The 25869-nt window shown below is 47.6% G+C and overlaps 1 protein-coding gene across 1 annotated transcript in view; it reads right to left on the bottom strand.

Annotated features, from left to right (window-relative positions):
- The window catches only part of ALK (anaplastic lymphoma receptor tyrosine kinase), a 793694-nt gene that overhangs the window by 84905 nt on the left and 682920 nt on the right, over positions 1 to 25869 (bottom strand). The window contains exons 10-11 of the mRNA XM_011972566.1: positions 7774 to 7868; positions 7475 to 7603 (exon numbers count right to left, since the gene is read on the bottom strand). Of these exons, the coding sequence (XP_011827956.1) occupies positions 7475 to 7603; positions 7774 to 7868 (224 nt within the window). The remainder of the gene's footprint in view (positions 1 to 7474; positions 7604 to 7773; positions 7869 to 25869) is intronic.

Raw genomic sequence — 25869 nt, 5'->3', positions numbered from 1 at the left:
TGCCCTGATGGAGGGGCCTTTGTGTTCTGCTAGTCTTCAAGCTAAATGATCTCAAGGCATACTGAGCCCAGAGTTCCTGGATCATTTATTGTCTCCCACTTATGTAACCTTTCACTGAAACAAATGAGAAAAAACAGCATGTTTTCTCAGGCCAGCCAGGAGAGGGAAAGGCAATGGTTCCTGTCTGCTGCTTAGAAGGCCAACAGTATCGACTTTATGTTGAAGCATTTTGTCAGCAACCTTGCCATAATTCCAACCCCCACCTAGCCTTAGATTGGAGGTTCATGAGGCATCTTTGAGTCTGTCAGAGCTGGGTGGGTCTGTGCTATTTCTTAAGGGGGTCTGTGGTTTGGGAAGTTCTGAAGTAATAGTGTTGATGCCTTTCCATCTCACAGGACACATTGTGAAAATGATGATTGGTTCAGAATAATTTGCAATGCACCATCTAGGGCAGAGTCAAGTGAGGGCACCTGTCCTGGTTCTAGATGTGATCAGAATCAGAAGTCTCTCCTGTGGTGGGATAATAGTGGCTTCAAATTGGGCTTAGGCAGATGAAGCTTTGAGTGATCATTTTTCTTTTCTTTTCTTTTTTTTTTTTTTGGAAATGGAGTCTTGCTCTGTCATCCAGGCTGGAGTGCAGTGGTGCGATCTCGGCTCACTGCAAGCTCCACCTCCCAGGTTCACGCCATTCTCCTGCACCTCCCGAGTAGCTGGGACTACAGGCGCCTGCCACCACGCCTGGCTAATTTTTTTGTATTTGTAGTACAGACGGGGTTTCACCATGTTAGCCAGGATGGTCTCGATCTCCTGACCTGGTGATCCGCCCGCCTCGGCCTCCCAGTGGATGATCATTTTTCAAGAAAACACTTTGGCTTGTTCACAGGCTCAGAGCCCCAGGCCCTTGCATAGGGTTTGACACAAAGTAGGCACCCAGTACATGCTTGTTAAATTGAACTATATGAGTTGTGATTCCCTAGGCTTGGGATTCAGGGAAAGCAATGATGTTGTCTGCATTGGGCGCTGAGTTGAATCTCCCGAGTGCAAAGAAAACAGCTGATTTGGATGGAGCAAGAGCTTCTCCCTTATGCTGGTCAGCAATTGGGCAGTATTTAGTATTGTTCCTAATAGGCATGGGCTTAGAGTGGGAAAGACTTTGGAGTGAGCCGGCTTGACTTTGAACCCTGGCTCTGCATTTGATTAGAAGGTCAAGTCACATAATCTTTCTGATCCTCTGTTTCCTCAATTTTAAAATGGGAAGAAAATGATGGCTCAGGTAGCTCCTTATGTGTGAGGCACCTCTCTAAGCCCTGGATACATATTAACGTATGTGATCCTTGCATCAAACCTAAGCAATGTAAGCACTGATAATCTAAGCACCATTTTTTTGATGCAAGAAAACAAAGGCACGGACAGCAGAAGGGAGGTGCTCAGAGTGAGTAGCATAGCTGGGATTTGGACACAGGTAGTCTGTGCTCTTAAAATAGATGCTATATTGCTTCCTCATGGTGACATCTCCCTCAGGAAGTCCGTGAGAATCAAATGAAAGAGACACTGAATGAGCTTAGTGACTGTCACCCCATGGACAGATGGAAGGAGGTGGCTGACAAATGGCAGAACACACGCTGGGAAACTCTGTTGCTGATGGGTGCTCGGCCTTCAGCCCAGCCTCCGGTTCCACCCTGTCACTGTCACCAGGTCCCTGGGGAAGTGCTTTCTCACCATCAAGCTAACCCCGGTGTTCACTGATGTCCACCTCTTGGGGATGCTGACTGGCTCTCCAGCGTGCAAAGCCTCTTCCACTGGAAGAGACTCGTTAGCGTTGGTAATGGGATCATGAATCATAAATTAGTTATTTGCCACCTCTCTTCCTGGAGCACAGGCATGCTTGCTCCGGGGAAGGAAGACACACCCAAATGAATAGTGACATTCTAATTGGGAGGGCACCGAATGTGCTCCAATGACTGGGGTCCCAAGAGCCTTGTTAAGGCTGGTGCTTCCTGCATCATCACTAGTGTGCTTGCTATAAAATAGGTGATAATCTAATATTAGTAACATAAGCGAGAACACAGAGGTGACCAGTGTCTGAAGGGGCTCCAAGGGTTCTAACTACGGTCCCATGCCTGCCACCCCTTAATGAACAGTCCCCCCTAGTCGAATGGGTGCTAACAGAAGTGCCTTCCAAGTGCACCATTGAAGGCTGGGGTACACGGAGGAATGCCAATTAGCTGCAATTATCAGCTTTCTTACATGTGTGTGGGAACACTGCCTGCCTGGGGCGCCGTCTTGAATGTTAGTGAATATGCAGATGTGCTCTGTTTAAACAAAAACTGACATAAGAAGCCAGATCCCTCTGGAAGACCTATTCAATAATGAAAGAGAGATCCCTCTGGAAGACCTATTCAATAATGGGATTCCTGAAAGATTTATTTATTACAGCTTTGACCTTCTAAATGTTATCTGGCCTAGAACATTTCACTTTCTGCGTGATTTTTAATAAACACGATCGTTTGCCTTTTACACAAGTTGTCTAACTTAGGGCAAGTTAGTTCACCCCTCCGGACCTCATTTGTTAAAGGGGGATACTATGATAGCACCAAGAGCTCAGCACAGTCGTGGCACACAGCAGTGCTTGGTGAATCACAATTATGATTGCTGTGTGACGAGGGAACGTGACACAAGGCCTTTGCTTTGGACCAGGCTCCTCGTCTGTAGGTCAGGATGCACACCCGGGTTCCTAAACTTTTTTGCTAATCAAACTTTCCTTGAGGGATGGTTAAACATGGGAATTTTGACATCCTGCTCCCAGACATTCAGATTCCGCAGGTTGATGGGGGCCCAAGAATCTGCATTTTTAACAAGCAGCACTTGCAGACACCAGGGGACCCAGATGCTGATGGTTTGAGGACACACCTGGAGAAACCGGGGGCTGAATCTAGTTCCCTGGCTGGCCAGCTCACTGCTGCACCTGTGAGTCCTGGATTGTGTCCGTAACTGGGGATTTCTGGGGAAAGCTGTTAATGATGCCATTAACGCGAGTTCCTTCCAATGGGAGGGGGCTCCCCAGCTTCCTGCTCTGACTTGTCTCTGGACTTCTCACATCTTGGACCTCCCACCTTCAAGGTTGGGATGCAATGATGAGCTGTGGCTAAAGAGAGGGACTTGGCTTCCTCCTGGTCCCCAGAATGGGATTATCTGCAAGGCCAGCAAGGAAGAGGCCAGGATTTTTCAGAACTGGATTAGAATACATTATTGATTCAGGAACGGAGTGACTCTGAAGAGAAGAGGCCTCCCCTCTTGGGGTGTGCCACTAAAGTAGGCTTGGCCAGACCTGCAGGGCCTGAACGCAGCAGGCTCTGAGGGGAACAAAGACCCCCATCGAGTGGAAAGACAGGGTCTGTGGGAGGATGCTGGGCCTGCGGAGCCTGCCTTCCAACAATGCCGTCATCCCCAGAAGGGCGTACTTGGAACATAATGGCTCTAGCTACAAATTCTATTAACTCTAATAGTTGTTCTGTGGTGAATGGATAATGCATTTAGCAGAAATAGACCCAATCAATTTATATGAAACACATAAAACTTTCTCATTGGAATTGGCATCTGTTCTTGAATCAGGAGCGTGTGTGGAAATGGACAGCCTGTCACCCTCACTTCTGGGCACATTAGTGGTGTCACGGGTTAATTGGAGATATGGGCCAAATAAAGCCATGGCTCCCTGATGGTATCACCCTTCAACCCTTGGAATCTTGGAGCTGGGAACGGGAAGGGACTTGGACACTGTCTACTTCTAACCTTGACTTTTAAAAAAATTGCAGTCTCTCTGCCCTTGTCTGTGTTCACATTAACCCCCCTCATCTGCTGACTTGCCCTGATGGGAGACCCTGCAGAGGCAGAATGGCCCCAGGGCCACAGCTTGCCAGTGCAACCAGCCAGGGCCCAGCGGGGGTGTTCTCTCTTTTAGTCCAGTGCTCTTCCCATGACTCTATATAGTTTTAATTGCTTTTATCTCTGCTTTGGTGAGGGATGTGTACTCAGAAAATGGCAGACCAACCTGCCACCAAATAGCTAGAGGCAAGGCTGTGGTTTTGATGCCAAGGCTCCACAGTTAGGGTTGTGGAGTTGGGCCTAAAGTTTGGGCAGGTTCTCCCGTTAGCTGAGCTGATTCTGTTGGACTTGCCCTACGTAGCATCTGAGCTCCAAGGAGAAGGATAGAGGGGTAGGGAGGCTGAGGAAGGGTCCTTGGGCCTTGGGGGCCTGCTTGTCCTCATCTGGGCTTTTTAGGGAAAGGGTGTGGTAGAGCCTGCCCGTTCCTCCTCACTGCTAACATTCATTACTGCCAGAGAGAGACGGTCATGGGGAGGGGAAAGAGAGAGAGGGACAGACAGAGAGAGAAAGAGAGAGAGAGAAGGAGGGAGCAGGGTGGGGGGGGGAGAGAGAGAGGGAGAGAGAGAGAGAGAGAGAAGGAGGGAGCAGGGTGAGGGGGAGAGGGAGAGAAAGAGAGAGGAGGAGGGAGTGGGGTGAGGGAGAGAGAGAAAGATAGAAAGAGAGAGAGAAGAACCTGGTTCTGCAGCCCCGTGATGAGATTACCCCAGTCATTTGGTTAGTGTAATTGTATGTGCAAAGCTGACAAATGTAATTTCCCTGGACTTAATACTTGCCCCATTTTCTCTTTCAGCATCTTCATCTGATTAGCTAAAGTGACTCAGAGTCTTCCGAGAATGCCACATGAAGCACCTGGACAGGATTTTCCTGGCCTGGAAACTTGAGCGGCTCAGCTCTGCTCCACGGGCCCGGAGGTGAAGAGCCTCCCAGATCCAGGGAGTCAGGCCGAGCCCCTCATCAGAGGGGAGGGCTGCTGTGGAGAGTGAGGAATGTTTAGGGAAGCTTAGAAGTGTTGCCAGTAACTGTTTCCAAAAGACCCCAAAGGGCCTTTGCGTTTCTAGTTCTGTAACACCTGCCTGCAGGAGAGTTGAAATGCCACCAGCCACCTTGTTCCAGCCCAGCAGAAACTGACAGCTTTGAACTTTGGAAAGAAAAATCTTATTATCTTGTCTCCTCGATTGTTTGTCAGAAGGTTGGGAGCTGATTTGTTTACTGTTCGTGCAGGGCCTCTTGGCTGGAACTCTTCCCTGCCCTTTGCCATTTTTAGTGTTTTTCTCCGATTGGAGACTTTGATACCTCGAAGTAGCTTAGTTGGGTGAAAGAATGTGGACTCCAGGTTGACTTCCTGGCCCCACTGCCTTCCAGCCTTGGGGCCCTTAAATTCTTCCATACCATTTTCCTCATCCTTACAGTGGTAAAAACAGCTACTGTCCCTGGGCCCGTGTGAGGACAAGTTGTTGTGTGAAATAACCTAGGCTATGGGACCACACTCAGTGATCTTTCCTTTCCTTTCCTTCCCCTTCCGGCCTATCCCTCTGTCCTTTTTCAGGGGGCCTCCCAGGTGGAAGCTCTGAGCTTGTGCTTTGCAAACATGCCCTGCTGCCTCATAGGCCACTCTCCTCCCATGGCCCAGGAGCTCCAGAATGGCGAGTACCGGCTCAGCCCTGTCCCTGTTGTAACCATGCACCGTGCTGGGCACGTGTCTGCTGGGTACATGTCTGCTGGGTGATTATTACTGAGTGGGTGTGGGAGTGGGTGTGGCCTTGGCCTCTGCCTCCACGAGTCTGCCTGGACCCATAGACACTACCTCGGTATTGCTCTGAGACTGGGGTTGAGAATGAGGGATCAGGTTTCTCAGTGGGGAGACTTGTGTTCCAGCTGCTGTCTCCTCCAGCCTTTAATTGTATTTAGAGGTGGTGGGGGAGCCATCGCCACGTGTGAGCCACTGGTGATTTCATTAGTCTGAGTGGCCATTGGGCAGGCCCTTATCGATTAACCTTTTAGGGACAGTGGGAGTTATGTGGCAATAAACTCATGAATCGAGCAGTGTGGCTGGCTGTTTCCTAAATGCTGGCTGCAGGGGCTGGCTGCTGACACCTGAGATCCAAGCTCAGGCATCCAGCCACCCACTGGTCAATAGATGTTTCTGGAGTCTCTGCTCTGTAATCAGTGCTGCTGATTAGGCTGGGCAGGGAGCTGTGGCTATGTTTACTTAGCACACTAAAAGGGCAAGTCTGGCTTCTTCCCTCAATTTATACATTTATACATTTCCTGAATTTATCACAGGGAGGTAGTAGTTGACCAAGACCCAAGGAGTGAGTAGAGGTGAATCATTGGGGCTGGGGGGCAGGGCATTGAATGGAGAAGTTAGAAAGCTGCCTCCATCAGGTGAGACGTTGGCATGAACCGGGAGGGGAGGGGGAAACCAGAGAGAGCTGCAGTTTTGTGGGACAGGCTCCCCTCTGTGTAGGAATATGCAAAGGTCTTTCGTCGTTCTAGTTAAAGGGGAAGGCAGGGATGATGGGAAAAGGAACTAACTCTTTCTCCCGGGTCTGGCAGCTGGATTAGATCAGGCAGGAATCAGGAAGGGGTGACGGTTAGCCCTGGGGCAGCTTTTCATGGGACAGAAAGGAAAGGACTCCTTCAAAGACAAAGCCACACTAACGTCTAGTTTACTGTTGAGAGCTGATGAATTCAGCAGCAAAAGTATGAACCTCATTTTTTGTACTTTGTACCAGAAAAGGATTTCACATTATAAGTTGAAATTAGAGATTTCTCATTGATCTGTTATTATTTTGATAAAGACTTATCTTTTATAGGAAAAAGAGTGTGGGTAGACTGTGTGTTGTACACTTGTTTCTCCAGGCTATACATAGTAGAAGAAACCTCACAGGCCCAGGCACCAATGCTTGCCTGGGAAAATCCCTTGGCTAACTGGCATGGGGCTGGGGCAGCCTAAATCAGCTTCTGGGGGCTAGGCTCACAGCCTCTGGTCTAATAGAAGAGTGGCCGAGAAGTCACAACTGTGGTTTATAACCAGAGGCTGAAAAGTTCTGCTGAAGTGGAAAGGGGCCATAAGAAGTCTTGGCTTGGGGTATGCTGAATAGAACAGCTTTGGAGGGGATCTGAGCTCTGGGGGAACTGTGTTGAAAGAAAGCTTTGGGGACCTTACCCACGATGGAGTAGCCCACGTTTGTGCAACAGATAACCTTGGCCAGCCCCAGCCCTCTTTATAAGGAGAAGAAATCTGACAGTAAGGTTTGCTTTGTTCAGTAAGGCGGGAGTGAATTCAAAGCAGAGATGGGGAAAAAAAATGCCAGTTTCGTTATCTCCTTTGGGTGGGGCCTAGGTATTCCCTAGGCATAGAAGAAGCTGCTCCTTTGTACAACTTCCAGAGGTTTCCTTTGCTCAGGCAATATGAGAACCAGACAGCATCCTCTTGGACCCCATAGCCAGAGCGTAGGTGATGCTCCTTCTAAAGATTGACTGTTTCATTCTTTCAGCACAGCTCCCTACCCCAAACACAGCACCAATCTTTCTTCTGCCTTTTGCAACGAGAGGTTACTATGCTCACATTTGTGAGCTGAGCCCTTACCTGTAGGGTCAAAGATGGGCGTCTGTCGTGGTGAATTTTCCCCGGGTTTCAGCTCCTTGTTTGGGTTTCTCTCAAACAGGTTTCTTGATTTGGGTGCTGTGTTCTGTAGGATCTTGTCCTCTCCACTAACTGGAATAGAGAAGACCCCACGGGCTGAGTTAGGTGAGGGTCGATTTCAGGGTGACAGATGATTTCACACTGAGGGAGGTGGGAGAGACAGGCTTAGGCTGAGGAGGGGACAGTGAGGCCATGGGCCATCGGGGTTGGGGGACATAGTGCTGGGGTCAGAGTGAACTCACTGGTGAGGTAGCAGTCCAGGCTGATGGAGATATTGTCAAAAGCCACGATGGCTCTGGATCCTTGTCCCCACCATGCAACCATCTGCAGCCAGAACCTGTACACATCAAGAGGAATGTGTGTGAGGAGCAAACTCGGGGGTCTTGTCTTAGGATTCAGCATCCAGCAGGCAAGTGCTGATTACCTGGCTCAGAATGTGAGTTTGAAAAAGGCTTACCTAATCCCAGAGCAGTGGTGAGAGAAAAGCCATCAATTCCCCCTACTTCTGCAATGCAGAGCACTTCCCCTTCCGAACTATCCCCTTCCCCTTCCGAACCAGCTGACACACTGGTCCTTAAATCCAGCCTGGAGTTTGGGGCCTGGGACCAGGCCTCTCTGGTCATCTGAGGAGAAATCTTTCGCTTTCTGGGTGTGTAGGATGCTTGGAAATGGAGAAGAAATCTGACAGTAACTGCTTTGTTCAGTAAATGGGGAGTGATTTCAAGGCACTGAGTTGGGGAAAAAAAATCCAGCTTGGGTCTCCTGTTTGGGTGAACTAAACAGGAAAAATGGGTAGGTCTGACATTCAGCCAGTGGGGCTGAAGTCATTATTAAAATATTAAAATGCTTCTGTACCAGCCAATAAAGAACCGCAGTTTCATGAGTGCCCCTTGCTTGTTGCTTCAGGCAACTGTCTCCTTCCCTGGTGCCCCTGCCCCATTTATTTCCTAATTAACCAGCATCTGTAGGGTTTATCCATTGGTTAGCCCAGCAGGGGTCTCAAGCATCCTGGGTCTCATCCAGCATCACAGGAGGTTGCCTGCCTGGTAGTTAAATGTTGAGCGACTTGACTATTACCCTTGGGAATATTTGTAACCAATACAGAGGGGTCATAAAAGTGTTAACAATAAACTCATTAAGATATTGTTTCTTCCCCCCACCCCTTTTCATGTCCTTGGAGGGCCAGGTTCTCAGACTGTGGCCAGGGAAGGCCTTACAGTGACATAAACAGGAAAATACCTTTCGTTTGTTTGTTTCCTGAGAAATCATCCCCTGGAAGCCTAGCAGTCAGCCAGCCCTTTCCTGTTCTAAGTGAAGGTTTCCTGAGAACCTTAAAATCCTTTCCCACCCTCCAGAATGTCAATCCAGAATGACCTGCAGAACAGGGTGCTGGCTCTGGCATAGATATGAAAACACGAAGAGAAGGAAGCCATACCCACCCATTGGTGGCTGGGCAAACTCCATACAGTACAGCCATACCATGGGATGCCGGTCCACAGTCAAGAACGGACCCGGAGACGTGCTATGAAATGGATGGACCTCAAAGACATGATGCTAAGTTAAAGAAGCCAGACAGTAGGTTAAAGACCTCCTATTGAATGATTCTGTTGATAGAAAATGTCTAGAAAGGTAAATCTATGGAGCCAGAAAGCAGGTTAGTGGTTGCCTGGGGCTGGGAGTGGGCACAGGATTGACTGCAGACTAGCATACAGGCTTTTTTGGGGTGATGAAAATGCTCAGAAACGGGATTGTGGTGCTCTCTCCACAGCTGTATAAATCTGTTGGAAGTCATTGACTTGTACACTTAAAGTAGGTGAATTTTATGATATATAAATTACAGTTTGATAAAGCTGTTAGATAAAAAGGAGAGAGAGGAGGAGAGAGGGAACCCAGGCTGCAGGGCATTGGCCACATAGGGTGGCAAGAGCAGAAAACCGAAGCAGGGCGGCACTGGCGACGTGGAGAGAACAGGGCCTGCAGGGTACAAGAAGGACAAGAAATGGGATGTCAACAGTGGGAGGGAAGACGCAGAGGAAAAGATATGGAGAGAAAGGGCGCTTGCTCACATGGATTTGCAGTGAGGCAGCAAAGCTTTAGCCAGTGGGTAAACTACAGCAGGGGTCGGAAGCTCCCGTTCCGCCTGTGTGCAGATGATCTCTGATCAACATGTAGAAGATGCCGGCTTGTTAGATGCTGGCTTGGTTATTCCTGGCCAGAGAACAATTACTGTTTCCGTGAAGCAAAGCCTTGAATTCCAAAACTTTTATCAGAATAACTGTACTCGATTATGCTTAATGAACTACTCCATACATTTGCCTGTGCTTTCAACCATCTTGTGAGATCTGGTCATTCAGAAACAATCCTTTCTGTCTGAAAGTCATAATTACAGGACCCAAATCCGGTTTGATTCTAAAGAAGAAATGCCCACATCTGTTGTAGCTGCGGCCAACACTACTGGGGTTGGCCCTTCAGGCCGTATTCCCCATGAAGATGTCTCCATGTAACCCTCAGTCAGGATAGGGTGTGCTGGTGGTTGGGTGTGGAAGGAGAAGTGCCTGATGGACAACCTTCAAATCCTGTTCTGGGTGGCATGGGCATGCCGGATGAGTGCGCAAGAGGGGATGGACAGCACAAAGACCCTCAGCCCCTGCCACCCCGGCACTGGGGTGTATGCCTCCGAGAGGCATCTCTCATTCCAACTTTGATACACACCTATTTTTGTTTCCTTTATAGCTATTACATATAGGTCTATGGGGCATTCTAAGAGAAATCAGGCATGAACGCTGCATTCAAGTCACTTATTGTCCAGTGTGAAGATGAAGTGTGTGTACCTCGGTGTGGAATAAAGTAGAAGGAGGTCAATGCTTCATGAAGGTGCAGACACAGCACTGTGCGAGCTCAGAGGAAGGGGGAATTACACCAGGGTGGGGAGATCAGGAGGGCTTCATAGAACAGGCAGTATTTAAGTTGGTCTTGAATGCACGGAAGGGTTTGAGGATGTGGGTGTGGGAGTGGCGTGCAGGGAGGAGAAGATGTCTGGAGCAGAGGAACTGGTGTGAGGGCGATGTGGGCAGGGATAGGAACTGTCCTGCTGGGGAGCGAGGAGTGAGGAAGGAGGTAAAGATGGTATGGACGTTCAGAGGTCAGGTAAGGAGGTTCTGCCATTATTTCAGGGAACATGGAGAGCCATTGCAGGTTTCTAACAGGACAGTGCAAGATCAAAGACCTCTTAGAGGATAATTGTGATGGGATTAGTAAGTGGGATGGAGACTAGGAGAGGAGGCAGAGAGACAGGGGAGATTGCGTGAGAGACATTTCTGCATGCATCTCACACGCCTTCATCAGGTTTCTCTACGAATCTCGGCAAGGTTATAGCCACGATTTCCCTGGGGTTCCCCCAGGGGAAATAGTCCATAGATGAGTTTCTGGCTTGAGCCTGTGTAACTCCAGACAAAGCCCAGGACTGGGATCTCAACTGGAAAACCAGGGCCCTAATACTGCTGTCTTGTTAAAGCAGGTGCAACCCTTAGGAAAATGCTGCTTCCAGGTAGCAAGAAAACAGGCACTGAGAGGGACAGAGAGGGTGAATAGAAGGACTCAGGTTCCCCGTGGGAGCATCAGGAAGGCACAGCTGCCTGACTCGCCTGCACATCAAGGGGTGAGTCCCCCCACAGGGCACATTTCTCTACCAGGTCATCATCTCCTAACCTGTCATTCACAGGACCAGGGGCCAAGCCAGGCCCTGATTTCAATGCTGAGCAGTATGAGGGGTGTACCTTCCCGGAGGCCAGAAGGGCCTGAGTGAGTAAATGACATGTGTGTGCCTGCGGAGCCTGGGGAGGAGGGATAGAATCGCGGCTGTCCTCTAACTGGGTGCTCCCTGGGAAGCTGCGTGTCTCCCCGCCCCCCTCTCTGCCTGCCTTCCTTACTACTAAACGATTAGATCTGCGAAGTCTCTCACAGCCACGGGGCCTCTTAGCATGGATGGGATGATGCTGGCTGAGGCTGGAATGGTTTCTAAATAGAAGAGCTTCTGAAGTACTCTGCACGGCGACAGCAGTGGCAGCTGCTGCTTAAAAGAGTTTGATTGACACTGGGAATTGCACATATTTTGAGTCAGGAACACACACAACCATCAGGAAGATTCAATCAGATGGCAATATGGAACCAGGCAGTGCTGCCTCTGTCCACCCGGAGCCACCCACACATGGGTGCCTCTGTCCACCCATGGGCCAATGCTCCCCCATGGCTCCAGCCCCCAGAGGCTGCAGGGAAGGGACCGTGGGACAAAGGTGAGCCGCTGAAGGATGGGTGGAGGGTGGGGCAGAAGCAAAGGCCATCTAGGAATGGAGTCTGGGGGTGGTAGATGATGGGCAGTCGGCGGGTAGAGCAGCACCAATCTAGGATGCTCTTTTCTGTGGATGTGCTGGCCCAGAGACAGAGTGGGCGTCAGGACCACCCAGATTCAGGTTTCCCTACTTTGGAAGGTGCCTGGTTGTGTGTCTACCTGATAGGTGAAGAAGAGGTTGCTTCTGGACCGCTCACCCTCTCCTTGCTGGAGATGGGAAATGCTTCCTCAAGGCTCTCGCAGTCTCCTGGTTCTACCCACTCCTTCCTGTGAGTCCCCCAGAAGTACAACTACCATGTCACTCTCCAGAGTCAGCTATGGCCTCAGGTCTCAGTTCTACCACTTACTAGCTGGGCCATTTTGGGATCGAGGGATGTACCAGGTGGACCACTCTGGGACTAAGGGAAAGTTCTGGTATGTACCAGGTGGACTACCAAGGGACTGAGGGAAAATTCTGTTATATACCAGGTAGACCTGACACTTAGGCAAGACCTGACACACTCTGGGACTGAGGGAGAGTCCTGGCATGTACCAGGTGGACCCTCTGGGACTGAGGGAAAGTTCTAGTAGGTACTAGGTGGACCACTCTGGGACTGAGGGGAGGTTGTGGTATATACAGATGGACTACTCTGGGACTGAGGGAATGTTCTAGTATGTACCAGACAGTCCATTCTGGGATTGAGTGAAAGTTTTAGTGTGCACCATGTAGACCACTCTGGGACTGAGGGGAGGTTACGGTATATGCCAAGTGGACCACTTTGGGACTGAGGGAAGGTTCTGGTATGTACCAGGTGGACCACTCTGGGACGTGGGGAAAGTTCTAGAATGTACCATGTGGATCACTCTGGGACCGGGGGGGAAATTCCAGTATGTACCAGGTGGTCCGTTCTGGGACTGAGGGAAAGTTCTAGTATGTACCAGGTAGACCACTGTGGAACTGAGGGGAGGTTGTGGTATATACAGAGAGACCACTCTGGGATTGAGGGAAAGTTCTAGTATGTACCAGGTGGACCACTCTGGGACAGAGGGAAAGTTCTAGAATGTACCAGGTGGACCACTCTGGGACTGAGGGAAAGTTCTAATATGTACCAGGTGGTCCATTCTGGAATTGAGGGAAAGTTCTGGCATGTACCAGGTGGACCCTCTGGGACTGAGGGAGAAAATTCTAGTGTTTACCAGGTAGACCACTCTGGGACTGAGGGGAGGTTGTGACATATGCCAGGTATACCACTCTAGGACTGAGGGAAGCTGCTGATATGTACCAGGTAGACCACTGTGGGACTGAGGAAACGTTTTAGTATGTACCAGGTGGTCCATTCTGGGATTGAAGGAAAGTCCTGGCATGTAGACCTCTCTGGGACTGTGGGAAGGTTCTGACATGTACCAGGTGAGCCACCCTGGGTTTGGCTGAAAGAAAACAAGGACCCTGATACATCACTGCCAAGATTGCAAGGGACAGGCCATCCCAGTGAACATATAGTTACTCCTCTGCCCCATTTTGAAACCTCAGCTCTGGATGGGGAAAGGAGGCTGGGTTCCCCAGGATAGAAGAGGCTTCCCCTTCCTCTCTGTGGGCAACCTGGTCAAGGAGAAGGGAAGCGTTTAGCCCTTTGGGGTTCCTTCCGCTCTCTCACCAATCTGTGTTGCCTAAGAATATGGCAGGGGAGACTCCTCTCTTTCCCAGTGCTTAGCAGCAGAGATTTTGCTCCTGACCCTTCATAGTTCATACCTGCTCAGCTCTTTCTGTTTCTTCAAAGAGGACACTTTAGATTGCATGGGTTGTTGTTGCTTTTTCTTTTCTTTTTTCCAGCCAGTGGAGTTTGGAACTTGTTATTAAAACAGACTTGGCTAGAGATCTTGGTTGGAGGCTGGCTTTGCATAAAGAATGCGTTCGCCCTGACTCTTCTCGTTCAGCTCTACAGAGACGCCTTTTGAAAACAGACTCAGGGGGATCTGGGAGGTGGCCATCTGGGCAGTGGGCCAAGTCTGGAAGGGCAGCTTCAGAATTGGGCGCCTCGGAGACTCACCGGGCAGATCTCTGCCTGAGAAATGCCGATGCTGCTCACGTACGGCTCAGAAAACGTACCATCTCATTCAAGCAACAGACTGTTAATGGACAGCGAATATAATGCCTTATTTGCCATCCTGCCAGCCTTAGGGATTGACAAACCTAATTAAGTTCACTTAATGATTTTAAGTAGCTGACAGAAAGGTTTGTGTCTGATGTGGATGGAGGGAATGGCGACGCTTTGGAGGGGAGAGCAGGATGGAGTGGCTGGATTGGGTAGAGGCATTTGCCGGCTGGGCACCATGTCTCAGATTCCTCCCTTGGCCATTTAGTGGGCTCAGAAGGAGGGAGTGTTCTGCATCCCTTTTTGCTGCTGGGGCTTGTCTGGGCCCTGGCTGCTTAGGATAGAGCTGGCAGGTACTGCAGAGGAAAAACACTTTCTCCAATTTCTCAACTGCGCAGTTGATTTGCTCCGCAAAAGTCTTCTAAAATGGGCTGTCACGAAGCTTGGGTCGCAGTAGGCATATCTATTAGAACAATAAATGTGAAGAAAAAGCCCTGCCACATCCCTCCTATTATCTGTGTAATGGACTTCAGCTCTAAGATGAAGACGGGAACTGATGGACCGCTTTGGATTCCTGGGACCATCCCTGGCCATGTCAAATGCTATCATGGCTGGGAATGTGTGTCTTGGCTCTAGGACTTTTTAACTTGTGCACAGTAAACTGGAGATGAGCTGGACATTCAAGGCCATACTCAGGAGTTGGGAACACACCCCTCCTGGCTCCATCTCACTCTCAGAAGTAATTTACCACCTCCTGCCTTGGTTTCCCCTCTAGGCATAATGACACCAGGAGCCAACACAGAGCTTCCATGGCTTTCAAGGGCCATAGAGATCTTTCACAATGAGTCTGGCTCGGTGAGGAAGCCCGTCTAGAAATAAGAGAGAAAATGAATTTTCAGCCGGGCTGAGCAAGCATGGAGAATCACTCAGACTCTTCCACATTCTCCGTTCAAGGTTTCCGGGCATTCTGTGCTCACTTTCGGGGGCTGAGCCTAAAGGCTCCTGGCTCCCTCCTGTGCTCTTGTGTGTCACCAATTAGGAAGGCCTGCTGCAAGGATGTTCCACCACAGCAGACGGAGGCCCATCTCTGGCAAGTTCCTGTTTTGCTTTCATTCTCAAAATCTGTGTGGTGTATGTTGAGCTCTGCTGGGCCCTGGGCTTTGATGGGGAAAGACATTGCTTCCTGGAGCCATGGCCCAGCAAGGGAGGTGCCTATGGACAAAAATACTTGACTTACAGTCAAATAAATGCCAAGTGCTCTAGGGAAGGAGTCAGGTGCCTCTTTGGCCCCTGCCATTCTTTTAACTTGTGTGGTTGCATATGGAGACAGGAGCAGATGTGGGATGAGAGCTCAGGCCTCTTGCTTCCCTGGCCACTTTTCCCATCATCTCTTGCAGAACCATCCAACTTCTTGAATCTCATTTAGTCTCATATGTACTCCATACCATCGGAAAAGTAGAGCAAGATCCTTGGGATGACTGGGGGCATGAGGGCTGTCTGGGGCTAGAAAGGCCTGGCATCCATTCTTCTTGGAGGCATAGGGATGTCTGCTCCCTGTTTCTCGGAACACATAAACATTTCCTCTGTCCTCTGTTGCTGTGTTGGCTTGCGGCCTGGGGAGCTGACATGGTACCAGAGATGGTAGCACTGCCAAAGGTGAGAAGGCCCAGAGATAGCGTGGTTTCTACCTCTCTTCTCACCTGACCAAAAACATCTTTAGGAGAGTAAACTAGCAGTCTTTTCTGCTTGGTGAGGACTAGTTTCAAAAAGTAGAGTAGAGTGAAGACTGGGTTGTGTAGTTGGTAGGGCCCTGGGCAAGTGGCCAAAACTTTTAAGGTGCCATCTTGGTTTTTAAAAGAATCTATGTAATGTGAGTTTTTTTTCCCTCCCAACAATGGAACCCTTTCTTTAGCACGAGATGCTAATTTATTGCTGTTTTATATTACATGCTTACTATTAACATGTGCTTCCTCAGGCAGTGTCACAAATGACATAACTCCCCCTCTTTCTTTGAGCAGAGATTATTTGAGCACGTACTATAAGTCAGACACTTGTGCCTATGGCTAGGAGTGTAGCTACTTGTGCCTATAGCTAGGAGTATAGAGATGTGTAAAATGTGGACCTTGCTCCTGAGGATTTCAGACAGTGATGTAATTCACATTATTTACTGACCTGGGAATTGCTGAAGTCTCTTTTAGTTGTGCCCCCTATAGAGTTAGAAGTTACTCAAGCTGGAAAATCATTGCATCTGGGCAATGAGAGAGAAGTCAAGAAAGCCTTCAAACAATGAAAAGTCTTGGAGAATGGTAGAGCTATGGGTGGAACTCTCACTAGGCAATGGGGTGTGCTGGTGGGAGCAATGTGGAAGGTGTGGGTGGGACGCCAGTCAGGCAGTTGGAAACCCAGGTGTGGGACTCAGGTAGACATGAAGATATTCGAGTCATCTGCCTAGAGGTAAGAGTGGAAGTTATGAGCATTGATGAGGCTCCTGGTGTAGCGGTGGGGGCAGCATAGATGGAACTGGATTCTTTGTTTCAAATATTGGAAGCTCAATTATCTCCTAAATTGCAGGCTTTGTGTTTAGGGAAAGAAGGGGCTAAGAACACAGGGCTACATTTTCAGAGACATTAAGAATTATGAAAAACATATGCATCTGTTAACTTGTAAGCCAAGCTGTGGATGTTACCAAGAAAATCTTGAGCAGATTCAAACATCCTGTTATTTTAAAGAGGTTCACTTAGTGCCATTTTGAGCGACTGCCTCCTAAACCAAGCTCATGGGCCGGATCTGTCTCACTGCTTTGCACTCTTGATTGTGGAAACTTAGCAATCAAAAGCAACAACTTGTCCCAAACGTCACAGTAAATCAGTGTTAGAAATAAGATTTAAAGCTCAGAATTGCTAATCTACTCCTTGCTCCAATGATCTGGGATATTTTCTGAGAAAGAAACAGGGCCAGATCCTTCCAGAATTATGAATGTTTGATTTGTATATATCAATGCCTGGTTGCACATTGCATGCTGAACCACTGGCCGCATCTCTTCTTCTCTTCTTGAAGGGCTGAGGCTGCTCACTTACAGCTCAGAAAATGCACAATCTCGTTCAGGCAACAGGCTGTCTCGATGGACAGTGAATATATTGCCTTATTTGCCACCCTGCCAGCCTTAGGGATTGACAAACCTAATTGAGTTCACTTAATAATTTTAAGTAGCCCATGTCTACTTAAGTTCGCCCAAGGCTATCCTGAGCCAGTAGTGCCATTTGGAAGACAGCAGAGGAAGAATGTTCCTCTCCTCCAGCTTCTTTCTTCATGCTTTCTGAGCTTCACATTGAGGCTTCAATCACTTCCCATTGGGCCCCTCACAAGACCTTCCAATATCCCCCATGCTCTGTGCTTCCCACCTTCCAGCCTATCTCCATGCTCAGTGGATCTTTTATTTTTTCTTCTTTTTTTGAGACAGAGTCTAGCTCTGCCACCCAGGCTGGAGTGCAGTGGTGTGATCTTGGCTCACTGCAACCTCCACTTTCCAGGTTCGATTCCTGTGCCTCCGCCTCCTGAGTAGCTGGGATTACAGGTGTGCACCACCATGACCAGCTAATTTTTTATATTTTCAGTAGAGACGGTGTTTCCCTATGTTGGCCAGGCTGGTCTTCAACTTCTGGCCTCAAGTGATCTGCCCACCTTGGCCTCCCAAAGTGCTGGGTTTACAGGTGTGAGCCATGGTGCCTGGCCCTCAGTGGCTCTTTTATTTTGGAATGGAGTCTCTTTCTGTCACTCAGAATGGAGTGCAGAGGTGCGATTTTAGCTCCCTGCAACCTCCGCCTCCCAGGTTCAAGTGATTCTCCTGCCTCAGTCTTCCAAGGAACTGGAATTACAGGTGCATGCCACCACGTCCAGTTAACTTTTTGTATTTTTAGTAAAGACAGGGTTTCACCATGTTGGCCAGGCTGGTCTCGAACTCCTGACCTCAAGTGATCTCAAGGCAGATCAAGTGATCTGCCTGCTGGCCTCCCAAAGTGCTGGGATTACAGGCATAAGCCACCGTGTCTGGCCTTCAGTGGCTCTTTATTACCTGTATTCCTAAATCCAAAACACCTGGCCTAATATTCACACTCACTCTCTCCCAAAAATATTTCTCAGGATTCTCTGACATAACCTGGTTGGCTGTTCTTGAACCCACAGAAAACATTTCTGCATCTCCAAGCCTCTTCTTTCCCTGAGGGCATTCTCTGGAATGCCTTGTCCCTTTTCCATTTTCCCAAGACATAAATTTTCCTCAAGCGTCAGCTTATAAAAAGCCCATTTTCTCCATCATGGTTCATCTGACTGCTCTTGTATCTGGAGGTCATTGCACCTGCTGAACCCTGGTCGTGATCTGTTGGAACCTGCAGTGTACCTGTGTGCTACTGTCTGCCTGTGGAGGTCCTGCGATCTGGCAAGAGCTGATCAAACAGCCTTTTCCATCCTCTGTGCTTGATGGAGGCTTAATATATGTTTGCCGACAATGTGTCAGCCAATGACATTTCTCCAGTCACTTCTTGATTCCCTGTCTTGCCCAGATCCAGATACCTGGATCTGCCATTATATACCAGTGACTTCCAAATGTGGTTACGCATGAAAGTCAACTGGGGAACTTTAAAAAATACAAATTCCTGGTCCCAATATGTCATCTATGAATCAGAATCTTTGTGTATGAGATCTGGGGCTCTGAAAGAAAAAAATAAGTTTTCCAGGTGATCATAATGTTCGTTCAAGTTTGGAAATCATTGTTCTACACTGTCCTGCTAGTTTTAAGCCTTTTCAAAAGTACTTTCTCCTGTTTATTTATTTTTTGTTTTTAGAAATGAAAAATTCAGGGAGGGAAATTCTGAGGTGGTTTCTGCCAGAAAGTAAGATTTTGCTGCATCATAAAAATTTGGGAATGAAACATTTGTACCTTAGAATAGAACCTGGAATTGATTTCAGCCTTGAATTATGAGGCTTTGTGGAGAAGGAGCATGATCAATGCTCAGCGTAGCTAAATGAGGAAGAGACATTCTCAAGTGACACTCTGATAGATGCCCAGACTTGAGAGCTATATTCCTTGGCTTATTTCATGACATACCATCTCATTTTTTTTTTTTTTTTTTCAAATCTAACTCACTTCTTTTATTTGGGCACACAGCTAGACTACATTCCCCAGCACCCTTTGCAGTAGGTGTGGCCATGTGACATTTTTTTACATTATAAAATGTTTTATTAATGAAAACAAGCTTTGAGAAACATGGTGCATTGCAAAAGCCAAGAAATTCATCCACAGAACCCTGAACGGTTCTTGTGTGCACCATGTATTCCAGACTTTTTCCAAGTTAATGTTATCAGTTGAGCTACTAAATTCAGAGGAATCTTATTTCTCACTGCTTGAATTTTTAGGAAATATGATGAAAGCACATTGTTAACCACTAATCTTTACAACAGCCAAAAATGAGCTCATAATAAAATACATTTTGGCTATGTTTCAAAGAATGCTTAGCAGGTCAACATCATTCTGTGTTACTGTTGGCCTTGTGTCTTACGCACAATAGATGCCTAACATCTAATGACCAAGACCTTCGACTGAATTATGTAACCCATTTTCTTTGATTCTTACATGGGCCAAATTTTAGACAGAAACCTGAAATGATGACACAGAAGCCACAGTATGATATTACAGGTGGTGTGGTAATTCTAACCCTGAAAAAAATCCCAATGACTGAAAATTTTTGTTTTCTAGGTATGAAGCACAAAAACCAGCCCAGATAAGCCAAACAAAAAGTCAGTAAGGAAATCCGAAGAGAGCAGATGGGAAGGGAGGTAATGTGAGGGGAGCAGAAGTGATGATTCGTAAAAATCTTCCTGTTCAAGGTTTCCTAAGCTGTTTGCCCACTGACTGGCTGAATGGAAAGGATTGGCCTTGGAATCCTTTCCATTCAGGGAAGGAAAAGGGTGAAAGGGGCCTGGATTCCTGAATGATCAGGTGGAAGGCCACCCACCAACCAGCGTGCTTATTTTTTATTTCATACGAGCAGGAAATAACATTTCTTTTGTGTACAGCCCCTGGAATGGAGATGTAATGTTACTTCAGGTAGTGTCACCCCCACTCACATACATGTGGCACATGCCTAGGTACTCAGGTGTGTTCAATGCACCTGGCATTGTTGGGTTGATGACTGACACACTCATAGGGGTAGAAGGGATGGGTGAACTTGGTCCTTGACTGGTTGCAGGAATCTGCAGTATTCTTCCTTCACAGCAATAGCCTTCCCCCAACAGCACACTCCCGCACTACTCCAGGACTAGGGACAAGTCTGAGTCAGGGAGGGGGCGTTAAGGAGCTTGGACCAGGGCTCCGGATGCAGATGCAGCTTTCTTGTGCTAATGTGCTATTTGCATAGGCTTTAGGCTCATTGACCAGCTTTCTGTCATGTTCTGGAGGCCTGGGGCCTCATCTTGTCCAGGTTTTTCACCTGTGTCCTGACCACACACCCATATCCCTCTCTGGATGACTGATCTGGCACCCCAGTTCTACCAAGGCTGTGCCTGGTGTACTCCTACAGGTCAGAGTCCTTTCTTTGGCTCTTAACTGCATGGCTGGGCCCTGCAGGTACAGGCTGACCTCCTCATGGTTGACAGGGTCTTCAGGTGGCCCAGGCCTAGGTGCCATTGCACAGTTCTTTCGTATCAGCTGCTGATATGTGATAACACTTGCTGCCTGTTGTCACTGAGATTCATGGAAAAATTTTTTTGACCATGAGACCATGGTGTTTGGAAACGGGTGAGAGTCTGAGCTAGAAAATCGTTCCTTGAACCAGGTGTGGTGGCTCATGCCTGTAATCCCAGCACTTTGGGAGGCTGAGGCAGGTGGATCACTTGAGCTCAAGAGTTCAAGACAAGCCTGGCCAACATCGTGAAATCCCATCTCTACTAAAAAATACAAAAATTAGCTAGGTGTGGTGGTGGATGCCTGTAAGCCCAGCTACTCGGGAGGTGGAGGCAGGAGAATCACTTGAACCCAGGAGGTGGAGGTTGCAGTGAGCTGAGATGGTGCCACTGCACTCCAGCCTGGGTGACAGAGGGAGACACCCTTTCAAAAAAAAGAAAAAAAAAAAGAAAATAAAATTGTGTTTTGAATCCTGACTCTTCTGTTTCTTAGTTGTGTGCCTCTGGACACATTATTTAACTACTCTGAGTCACAGTTTCTCATTGATAAACTGAGGACATTAAAATTTGACTTACAATGATGAAGATTAATGGGCATAGATGCTTGGTTCAGTGAGAACACCATCCCTCTTCTCCTGTCCTCTCTCATCATGGCCCCAAGAGGCATAGGCCATGGGCTCCAGGTGGGACCCCAGCTCTGCCAAAGTCCCCTCAGCCTTGCAGGCTGCTGATGAAGCAAGGGACTCTATTCCCACCTCCCTTATCACGAAGGTAAGGAGAATAAAGCATAGTGTGCACATGAACTGTTTTGAACCCCTTGGGGAAAGACCTGATGGGTTTAGTCAATGTAATTTACCCTGCATGGCTTACAATTGCTTCTGAGACCACCATTGTCTCCCAGTTCAAAGAACTGACTCAGCCTAATGCCAATAAGCATGTCAATGTCCCCAGCCCCTGCAACTCCGGGAAGGGACACTTGTGCTGCCGCAGCAGGTCATGAGTGGAGAGCACCTTTTGTTTTCTTCACCCACCGTGCGAACGAATTGGTTTTGCGTGTGTGTGTGTGTGTGTGTGTGTGTATGGCATCAGGGCAATTCAACTCTCCTCTGGAGAGGCAGGTGAGACATTCCTGTCCCTTCTGCCCCATTTGCAACTTTAAGCCTGCAGGGCTACTCTAGGGTAAGTTCCTGGCATGCGTCTGCTGAGAGTGGATGAGCAAATGCACATCCACCTGGGGTGGTAGTCATTGCTCTTTGCTTCTGTTGGTGTGGGAATGCCCAGCAGAGGGAGGACGCACCACTGGCAACTAGACAGGTGCCTGTTGGGAAGCAAGGAGCCCCAACAGCTGGGGCTTTACTGGGCTCCTGCTGCTCCAGCTCCCAGACTCGTGTTCTGTGATGCCATGGTCTCGTCTTCCCACCAGCCTCCCTAATTAGACGGAGATTGAGAGCTGGGACTGTATTGCTTGTCTGAGTGCGCCCATCACCTGGCACCCAACACTGCAGTAAATGTTGGTTGACATAATGCCTCAGGGGATTTTGGAGGTTTGTACATTTCATGCTTGAAAACCTTCACAGGATGCTGTCTGGTGAAGTGAAAGGAGGGGAGGAAGGACCTCCACAAAGGGGCCTCTATGTTTAATGGCAAGTTCTTGAACCCCTCTGGGCCTCTGTCTGTTCAGCTGAAAACAGGGAATGACATCTACCCTAGCTGCTCAGATGTGGGCCTGAATGAGCACCTTGTGTTGTGAAGGAGCCAGGCACCCTGGAAGTGGGCACAGGGCTGCCGTGGATGGGGAGACGTGGGCAGAGTGAGGAGGTGCAGGAGCTGCCGGGACTATCAGCCAGCTTATCCAGCAGAGGGGCAGTTGGCGAGTGACGTCTGCTCCTCCTCATAGGCATCCCTTTTCCCTGCGGTGGAGGCAGAGGCAGAGCAGTTACAGGTGAAAATGCTCCTAGGAGGGGCAGACAGGCAGGAGGGCAAGAGTGGATGTGGGGGGCACCCCTGGGCCATGTGCTCCTAAGGATGAAGCAGGGCTTTATTTAGCACAGTGCACCAACCTTGTGGCTGGGGTCTCCTGTTGATCCTTATGGCAGTGAACTTTATTCTCAATGAAAGAGCGATTTGTTAAATGTACAGTATAACTAAAGGTTATTTTTATGCCTTCGTTAGACTTGGTACATGAATAGATTTGCAAATTAAAAATGCCTATCAGAGCCTATGCTCCAGTGCTGGGAAGGAAACACATGGTGTGGGGACAGTCAAAGGCATGGCAGAGTGGGAGGCACCTGGGGAGGGGACACAATGGCCTGGAAGGATAAGGGGAGACTCCAGCTGTGAGCCTGAGAGGAGGCAAGGCAGGCAGGGAAGGGCCAGGCGGGGAATGGTCTGCAGCAGGAGATAGTGGTGGAAATTTGCTATGATGAATTTCAGGAGCTGGTTGAAGCAAAGGGAAAGCAGTAAACTAACGTGAAATGAATAAGATGAATGTGGCCTAAAAATAACCAAGAACCTAAATATTTTGTTAATAACAATGGCTATCGACCAGGTGCGATGGCTCCCACCTGTTATCCCAGCAGTTTGGGAGACCCAGGCAAGAGGATCACTTGAGGCCAGGAGTTCAAGATCAGCCTCAGCAATGTAGCAAGACCCTGTCTCTACAATTTTTTTATTTTTTAAATTAGCTGGGCATAGTGGTGCACGCCTGTATTTCTAGCTACTAGGGAGGCTGTGGCAGGAGGATTGCTTGAGCTCAGGAGTTTGAGGCTGCAGTGAGCTGTAATAATGCCACTGCACTCCAGCCTGGGTGACAGAGTGAAGCCTTGTCTCTAAAAATTATATTAAAAAATTAAAAAACAACAGCAATGGCTACTGTTTTTCAAGTTTCTGCTACATGCCAAGCTCCATGCATGTACATGAAGTATGTACTGTGCTTCAGGCAGTACACAGGAGGCAGACCAGCCTAAGGGTTAAGGGAAAATTATTTAACCTCCATAGCCCTCAGATTTCTCATATTAAAAAGGAGATTAATTATAGTATCTACCCCAAGGGGTTGTTGTAAGGATGAAATTAGATAATGCATGTTAAGTACTTGTTACATGACTGGCAGGCAGTAAGCACTCAACAAATGCTAGCTCTAATCATCATTTATAACTCTTCAATGGCTTTATCAGGATGCTGTGACTCCATTTACAAAAATGTGAATTAAACAGAACTTTTTTTAGGGGCGTGTCTAGACCTGCAAACTGAGGCTTACCGGAAATCTCTGGATTTCCACTTACTGAAATCTACTACTTCTCTACACAGATAAGAACAAGTAATAAAAATGCTCCTCTAATGCCTTTCTCATCACAGAAAGATGCTACACAAAGGGAAAATGTTGTTACTGACAGCATCCCATATAAAATGGGAATTCTGTTGGTGATAAAAATTGAATAGAAAAAAATCTTGGCTCTATGGAGTTTCTGGTCTAAATGCATGAAGACATAACTCTCAGTTTAACCCATCTCATTTGAAAGATGCATTTGTGAAACACAACACTTGTCATTTAGGACAAAGGATGCAAAGGGAACAGGGAATCTAAATATCTCCAGAAGGAACATTTTTTCTTGTTAGACTATGTATATAGTGTATGGCTAAAAGCCTTTAAAATGATAGTGCTGAGGAATGGGGCCTGCATAGGTGTGATAAGTTGTGTACTTTATATTTGACTGTACAATTGCAGTGATTTGTGGGACATGATTTGATCCATGGTGTTTCCAAATCCATCTCATAATGAGTTGAACTTAGCATGGTTTCTGCTCTGTAAGCGTGTCAAAGCTTAGATGGCGTGGGAACATTGTGTTTAATTTAGTAAGATATATATAGAGAGGAAAAACTAGGGGTATATCTCTGCAAGAGATTGACAATTAGAATCAGGGGAGAGAACTTGCCTTTCTTCTATTTTGAGAAAAGGTAGAATTAATTCCAGCAGAAAGAGCAGCAATTGAATGGGGGAGGTGGGGCTGATAAAATGGGGAGAGGATGAGGAAAAGTAGCTATGTGAGATGGATGTAAAGTAATGAAATAACTTTTAAGCACACATCAAGCTGATATTTGAATTGGTGTTGTCCTTCAAAATTACCTTGAGAGCATTTATCTGTATTCGGAAGACATTGCCACTGCTCAAAACATCTTAGGCATTGCTCTTGGAGATTTTTCTTGTTACTCGTTATAGTATGGTTGTACAGTTAACATAATTCTGTAATGATGACAGACTATTACATTCCTTCCATCACTTTACATGTTTGTAAGTGGACAGAAGAAATATCATTCCATGGATCAATGCCTCCCTGTCACCAGGCTTTATGTACCTATGACGTATTCACCGAGCCTTCCTGAGGACTACTGTGTGGTGGGGGCAATCTGACTAGAGCTCTTTTCTCTCAAGTGCACAGCTCTAGTTCTCTCTATCACAAGCACCAGGGCACCCAATTAGGATCAAAGTCTTTCTTATGAAGTGATTCCAATACGAATGTGACCAGAGACAAAGAAAGCACAGGTACCAGGCAAGTCCCTAAAGATAATTCCTTGTTACAGAGTAACAAATGCTGTTTTGGTTCATCTGATGGGGCACAGGTGTTGCTCTGATATACAGAACACTTTGCAGTAGTATTTATTATAAAGCGATCATATCTGTTTTGTTGGACACAGGTTGAAGAGAGGAGGAATGTTAGATAGATTCCATCAAGTGAAATTCTCAGTTTATTCAACTGGAATTTGAAAGTATACGCAATTTCCTTCAATACATCATTCTGTCAATGCATATTTACTGGGCATACTATGTGTTAAGTATGGTACTAAATATTCAGGAAGCAGTGATTTATAAGACACACATAATCCTTGCCTTGTTGGTTTGTATATTCAGATATAAAAAAGATAGTAAAGAGTGATAAATTATTATACGGATGTTTCAAGAGCCATGAGAATATATTGTGGGTACATATAGAGTATAGGTGTCTGGGGATAATTTTTTTAAGTGAAGGAAGAGTAGTATTTAGAGAGATGGAAGGTAAAGGAAGAACATTAAGTTCTTCCTTTAACTTTAACATGGCAACTGCAAAAAAGCCTAGAAGAAAGAATGTAGCATGGTACAACTGAATGGAAGGAAGGGGAGATTGAGAGAGAAAGAATGGTTTAAGAAGCAGCTGGGCCGGGCGCGGTGGCTCAAGCCTGTAATCCCAGCACTTTGGGAGGCCGAG

This window comes from Mandrillus leucophaeus, unplaced genomic scaffold (genome assembly GCF_000951045.1).
Source record: "Mandrillus leucophaeus isolate KB7577 unplaced genomic scaffold, Mleu.le_1.0 Scaffold13, whole genome shotgun sequence".
Taxonomy (NCBI): domain Eukaryota; kingdom Metazoa; phylum Chordata; class Mammalia; order Primates; family Cercopithecidae; genus Mandrillus; species Mandrillus leucophaeus.
This window is presented reverse-complemented; position numbering and strand designations above follow the sequence as displayed.